Source organism: Diceros bicornis, chromosome 4 (genome assembly GCF_020826845.1).
Source record: "Diceros bicornis minor isolate mBicDic1 chromosome 4, mDicBic1.mat.cur, whole genome shotgun sequence".
In the NCBI taxonomy this organism is placed as follows: domain Eukaryota; kingdom Metazoa; phylum Chordata; class Mammalia; order Perissodactyla; family Rhinocerotidae; genus Diceros; species Diceros bicornis.
The window spans coordinates 67591486-67598786 of NC_080743.1; the positions used below are offsets into that span (position 1 = coordinate 67591486).

The window sequence follows — 7301 nt, forward strand, 5'->3', positions numbered from 1 at the left end:
TTTTTCCTCCCCTATACAAGCTTTTTAATTTTTGCCAGTCTGATAGGTGAGGTTAACTATTTTTAACCCCTCATACTTGACTCTACCTCCAGCAAATCATGTCTGTAACACAGCACCACGTTTGGAAGCTCCATGCCAGAAGTGTCTAGCTCCACCTGGTGGTAGCATATCTAGTGGCAGGAAAAGTACCTCTTTTTCACAGCGATTTGCACCTTGGCACTGACTTTTCCTTACCTATTAGATTTCCTGCCCCTTCCTCCCTAATGAAAAAAACCTGCATCCTAACCCCTTTCCTTTGGGCTGTAGCACATGCCACACTCCAAATCTTTTGAGTGAAGTGAGTACTAAAACAATCCACACTCATAGTTTACTGTCTGCATTAATGCGACTTTACTGCAGTATTTGAAGGTCTGCATTAAGACGACCTTGGTATTCCAGGAATCTATTGCCCAGGAAGATGACTGCAGGTAACTACACATCCCACCTAAGTGTCGTTGGAGTAAAATGGCTCATCAAACAGGAGTAGCTAGGAAACCCTCCCCTAGCTGTTTCCCACCAACCCTAAATTATTTTGCCATAAAGTATGTGTAATCTCAATCAGCATCCCCTGCCTCCCCCCACTTTGAAAGACCTACCTTAAACCCAACTCAGAAAAACTCATCAGGGGGCCGGCCCAGTGGTGAAAGAGGTTAAGTGCGTGCACTCTGCTGCGGTGGCCTGGAGTTCGCCAGTTCGATCCCGGGCCCGCACCGACACACCGCTTGGCAAGCCATGCTGTGGCGGCGTCCCATATAAAGTGGAGGAAGATGGGCATGGATGTTAGCCCAGGGCCAGTCTTCCTCAGCAAAAAAGAGGAGGATTGGCATATGTTAGCTAAGGGCCGATCTTTCTCACAAAAAGAAAAAGAAAAACTCATCAGTACCCTGCCTTTGCCCTCCCCATTCTGAGACTCTAGTAAGACTTTGTCAGTGTTGTTCCCTCCCTTCCTACTGTAAGCAATAAGCTCAGTTTTGCCTTACCAACAGGTTATTTTGGTGGTATTTTGGGGGAGCCCCATTCCACAGAAGACAGAGAGCAGTGCCTCTGTCACCACATACAAGGTATTGGGCTGCACCGTCTTAGCAACCTTATTTCACGGTTTCTCCTGGAGTTTAGTCCTTTTGCCCCTTGAGACTCTTTAAAATGTTGGAGGATGTCTTAGTCCACTTGGGCTGTTATAACAAAATGCCACAGACTGGGTGGCTTACAAACAACAGAAGTGTATTTCTCAAAGTTCTAGAGGCTAGAATTCTGAGATCAGGGTGCAGAGTGGTTGGGTGAGGGCTCTCTTCTGGGTGGCAGACTTCTTGTTGTGTCCTCATATGGCCAAAGGGGCTAGGGAGCTCTCTGGAACCTCTTTTATAAAGCACTGATCCCATCATCAGGATTCCACCCTCATGACTTAAGCTCCCAAAGGCCCCACCTCCTAATACCATCATCTTTGGGGGTTAGGATTTCACCATATCTATTTGAGGGGAACACAGACATTCAGAGGACAACCTATTGACCACCTGGAACTTAGACTCCATTCTTTTTTTTTTTTTAATTTTATTTATTTTTTCCCCCAAAGCCCCAGTAGATAGTTGTATGTCATAGCTGCACATCCTTCTAGCTGCTGTATGTGGGATGAGGCCCCAGCATGGCCAGAGAAGCAGTGCGTTGGTGCGCTCCCGGGATCCGAACCCCAGCCACCAGCAGCGGAGTGCACACACTTAACCGCTAAGCCACGGGGCCGGCCCTAGACTCCATTCTAATGTTGGGGGCTAGAGGTTGTCAGCACCTGCTTCCCCCACTAGCCAGGTTCTTTATCCTCATCCTATTTTCCCTTTATTTCTTCTTTTCCCTTTTTGTTTCTCTCTTCCACATGCCCAAGGCCTAAAGATAACACCATCAGGCCTCGTCTCAGAACTAAAAAAGTTTTCAGTAAATAGGGAAATTTCCCCTGCATCCATAAGAAATGCTTTCTGGAAACTGACCTCAGGTCTAACCCAGGATTCTGAAGGTACCACAGGGAGCCAGAGGCAGGAGCCCCAAGTTGCACTCCTCATGACTTACATTGAATTCCGTGAGAAAAGCACCTCGGGCCTCAGGTGAGTTTGTGCACTGGTCTGCTATGCCTCCCAATGATACTGAATCTCTGAATCTCAAGTTCATATGCCCCATGCGCAGTAAACCAGTCACTGAGCCATCAGTGCTTGGAGATAGAGAAAGGTTTTATTCAAACCGGCCAAAACAAGAAGGCGGGAGGGTGGGTTCTCCTGAATCTACCTTAACAAGAGAAGAAAGCAGTGGGTTTTATAGAGCTAAGGGGCTTGGCAGGAGGAGTTTTGGAGAAACAAAGAGGTGGTCTTCCACTCCAGAGAAGCCTTTGGGCAATCTGACTTCTGGGCATCAAGGGCAGCTGGGGGCCGGTCATTCCCGTGATCACAACAACCCCAAAGGCATTCTCTTTCTTCTGCAAAACAAGCTCACAAATCCTCCCGACTTTGAGTCACCCCTCACGTTAAACAAGAAAACAGCTGATTGGGAAAAGCAATCCTGTTCTTATTGAATATCTACAGTAACACTCAGGTACCCGGCTTCACCAACATGGGGTCTCTTATTCATGAATTGACCAAATAGCCTTCTGGAGTTTTGTACAGAGTGACAGTGCTGGGGTGTTTTAGGGAAGCTTTCCAATAGCACGTTTGCATACGGATAATTATGTTTCTGCAATGTGGTAGAGGCAGTATAGTGAATGGTCTTTAGGATTCAAGCTGTGTCTGTCTGGGTTGGCATTCTGGCTCCAGTACTCACAGCTATACAACCTTAGGCAAGGCACTTAACCTCTTCATGTCTCAATTCCTCATCTCAAAATGGGGATAATAACGGTACCTTCCTCTTAGGTGTGAGAATTAAATGAGTTAATGCATTTAAAGCCTTTAGAACAATGCCTAGCACTAATGAGTACCTAGGTTAACAATTATTATGTAAAGCACTATGCAAAAAACAGCTTCAAGCTCCTGCCCTCCAACCAGATTGTTGCTCCCTATGGAGCAACTTCAGCTATGTCAGCTCTTCTGTGGTTCCTAAATTTGTAGCTCCATGAGGGAAAATACAAGGCTGTTTTTCACCTAAATTTGCTTATCTCAAGCTCTAAAGAGTGTCCAGCTTTCTCACACTTTCTTTATCTGTGATAGTTTTACCCAACATTAATGCCACCCCTTCTCAGTCTGGACATCTTTAAGGATTTCAACCTGTACTTCATGGGGGACTTTCTCCAAAAAAAGACACTTGAAGGGTAGCAGAATATGCCACTCCAAAATATGCCACTTTGGCATATTGATTATTTTGAGCTGAAAGCAATTGAGAAGAAGCAGATACAGGAAAAGCTCTCTTCTCTTCCCCTATTTGCCTAAAAGCGGGACATAAATTTGTAAAGGTCTCGCTCTCTACTAGAAAGGAAAGAAGTTAATTAACCACTAGAGACAACAACTCCAGACTCTTAGCCCAGAGATGGCACCAGAAGAATGTACATAACAAACCTTACTAACTAGCCCTCCTCTTCCTTTAGTTTTCCCCATATATTTACTTTCCCAAATTTTCCACCCTAGACACTCAAAGCTCTTTTCCGTTGTCTCATCACTTCTCTAAAAATTTATTATTTTTTTGTTAAGATGCTATATAAGCCCATGTTCCAACCACTCCTTTGAGTTACTCATCTCTGAGATCTCCCTCATGTATGCGTGATGCACATGTTAATAAACTTCTGTTTGTCTCTTGTTAATCTGTCTTTTGTCAGTCTTGTTTACAGGGTCCTGAGTGGAGAGTTTAGGAGGGCAGAGGGGAAAAGATTTTTTTCCCCTACAATATAGACACTGACTTTAGGTGTCCTGTGTGCAAACAGAATTAGAGGTCACAAGCTTGTTAGGAATGTTGCTAAAGCATTGGTGAAAAAGGGTGAGAGAGAAAGGCCTGGGGCCCTGAGAGTTGTCCTTGCCCCTCATTTATCCCCCTAGCTACACTGCCCTAGCCAGTCTCCTTCCCAGTGGGGATAAAGGGACCTCGTTCTCCGCATTTAGCCTTTTTTTATAGGTTGATGTCTCCCTGGGGAAGGTTTCAAATGTGGTCCCTATTGGCTATCTCAATACCTTAAACCTTGAGCTGGGCTCAGAGGTAGGTTGGCGTTGAACCCTGGAGCCCGGCCCGCTGGAAAGGACTCAGCATATCAGAAACAAGTAAATGAGACCACTTCATCTCTTCTTGGCCCCACAGCCTGCTCCACTGACTCTACTGCCCACACACCAAGAACAAAATGTTTGTGGTGCCAACAATTCAAGGCCTGGGATCCTCTGGCCCCCCTCTCCCTTCTGCTTATTTTCATTTGGCTTGCACACAGATAACAAGAGGTGATAATGCTGGCGACAGCTAACATAGCAGCTCCTCAGTTATCTCGACTTCTCTCATTCAGATTTTGAAACTTGACATTTATTCATTCACCATTTATTGATTGGTACGATGTGCCAGACATCGGGCACTTACAATGAACACACGCTCTCCATCCTCAAGGAAGTTGGTGACACCAGTTAAGGAGCTATAAATAATAATAGATTTATCACTGAAAGCTATTGTATTATTATTCCACATAGTTTACTCTAAGCATCAACTAGAAACAGAAACTGGATTTAAGTGTTGCTCTAAAATGACTCGATAGGGGCCGGCCCTGTAGCGTAGTGGTTAAATGTGCGCACTCCGCTGCTAGCGGCCTGGGTTCGGATCCCCGGTGTGCCCTGATACACCGCTTGTCAGGCCATGCTGTGGAGGCATCCCATATAAAGTGGAGGAAGATAGGCACAGATGTTAGCCCAGGGCCAGTCTTCCTCAGCAAAAAGAGGAAGATTGGCGTGGATGTTAGTTCAGGGCTGATCTTCCTCACACACAAAAAAATAAAATAAAAATAAATTTAAAAAAATAAAATAAGATGATTCGATGGGTATGGGTCTTCCTACCAGTTATACCTTCATCCCCATCACTTCTCATTGACATGCTGGTTTTCCATTTACTCCTTTCTCTCCTGTAGGCTCTGAGGATTTAGCCCTCATTCTTGTCCAGCTGCTCCCATCCACGCTGTCTTCTGAGTTCCTTTCTCAGTTCCTTTCTCCCTCGGGATGTTAGAGACTTGGACCAAAGGAATCTTAGATTCTGCATTCAAAAACAAATTGTGGGGGCCGGCCCCGTGGCTTAGCGGTTAAGTGCGCGTGCTCGACTACTGGCGGCCCGGGTTCGGATCCAGGGCGCGCACCGACGCACCGCTTCTCCGGCCATGCTGAGGCCGTGTCCCACATACAGCAACTAGAAGGATGTGCAACTATGACATACAACTATCTACTGGGGCTTTGGGGAAAAAAGGAGGAGGATTGGCAATAGATGTTAGCTCAGGGCTGGTCTTCCTCACAAAAAAAACAAATTGTGTTAGCTGCTTTCTTTTAACTTCAACTATGATTAAAATACCAACTGCCAACCCATCACCTGTTTTTGTGCAGCCTGGGATCTAAGAACGGTTTTTATATTTTTAAATGATTTTTAAAAAAATCAAAAGTTAATTATTTCATGACGTGAAAATTATGATATTCATATTTCAAGTGTCCATAAATGAAGTTTTATTGGAACACAGCCATGCTCATTCTTTGTCTATGGATGCTTTCTTGCTACAACTGCAAAGTCTAAAAAATATATTCTCTGCAGGCATCTTTGAGTTTGCTGAGTAGCCACCATGAGCAAAGCTCATAAAGTTGAAAAAATTTATGGACAAGAAGTTATCACTGAAATTAAATGGTGGCAGACATGTTCAAGGAATATTATGGAGATTTGATCTCTTTATGAATCTTGTGAGAGATGAATGTGTGGAGATGGCAACTAGTGGGCAACAGAACAATATTGGACCGGTGGTAACAAGAGGAAATATTATCATGTTAGAAGCCTTCGAACGAGTATAAACAACAGTTGCATTGACCATAGAACTCAATTGCTTCCACATGTTCCCTCTCCACAGCATCTATTTTACTACAATATAAGAATCGAGTGGTATACATTTTCTTAATGAAATTTTTGTGAAATAAACTTTTGTAACAGTAAAAAAATATATACTCCCTGGCCATTTTCTGAAAGTTTGCCAACCCCTGGCCTAAAATATCCAGTTTGAAAGTGACCGTGGACAGCTATTATGTGAGGTACTGTAAAGTACTTTACAGATCTTGCCTCATTTGCTTCTGAAAAATTCTTAGGGTAGGCATTATTACCATTTTTTAGATGACAAAACTGAGACTGAGAAAGAAAACTTTGGCAATGTCACAGAAGAGGCTGGAATAAAACAAGGCCTGATTCCAAAACTGATATTCTTTCCACTATACAACACCCCCTCCATAAAGCTCTAAAGGACACGTTCTGAATTATAACTGGTCTTCTTTGGACATCCATCCGTTGGTCCTAATTTTCTCCGTTGAGGCCATTCATACAGCAATCTTCAAATATCTAAAGACTGTAATTTTGTCTTGCCTGAGTCTTTGATTCTCTGGGCTTGACATTGATTCTTTTAGAAGGTTCTATATGGCATAGTTTTAAGTCCCTTCACCATACAGATCACTTTCTGTGAACATATTCCAGTTTGTCTACTATCATCTTAAAGTGAGGAACCTAAAATAGAACTGGATAGAGGGGTATAGAGCAATCAGCAAAGAGTGCCTCTCTAGTTCTAGATAGTCTACATCTTTCCAACTTTATTTTTTATTTATTTTTGTGTGTGTATGAGGGAGATCAGCCCTGAGCTAACATCCCTGCCAATCCTCCTCTTCTTTTGCTGAGGAAGACTGGCCCTGGGCTAACATCTGTGCCCATCTTCCTCCACTTTATATGGGATGCCGCCACAGCACGGTCTGACAAGCGGTGCATCGGTGCGCGCGCGGGATCCGAACCCAGGCCGCCAGCAGCGGAGCGCCTGCACTTAACTGCTATGGCACGGGGACTGCCCCTTTCCAAATTATACATGAAGAGTTGAGTTTTGGGACCCAAAGGCAAAATCTTACACTTATTACTATTGAATTTCACTTTGTAAGATGGAGTTTATCATCCCTGCCTTTTTGAATTCTCATTCTGCAAGCTGATGAAGTTGCTGTTCCATCTAACTCCTTTCCATCCACAAATATGGTATGCATGCCTTGTTTTTCATTTGGGTCACTGGCAAAAAAATGCAGTGAGGTATGTCTTTCATTCCAGCAGGTGGCACT

The 7301-nt window shown here is 44.1% G+C and overlaps 1 protein-coding gene across 1 annotated transcript; it reads left to right on the forward strand.

Moving 5' to 3' along the window:
• Window positions 1-5816: 5816 nt before the first annotated feature.
• On the forward strand, window positions 5817-6014 carry LOC131404664 (small nuclear ribonucleoprotein G-like). Its single transcript, XM_058539604.1, has one exon. It carries the CDS (start codon window positions 5823-5825, stop codon window positions 6012-6014), a length of 192 nt encoding a protein of 63 aa, XP_058395587.1. The 5' UTR covers window positions 5817-5822.
• Window positions 6015-7301: the final 1287 nt, after the last annotated feature.

Bases quoted from the DNA above. Each gene is read 5' to 3' on its own strand.
- LOC131404664 (XM_058539604.1), top strand. From the start codon at position 5,823: ATGGACAAGAAGTTATCACTGAAATTAAATGGTGGCAGACATGTTCAA.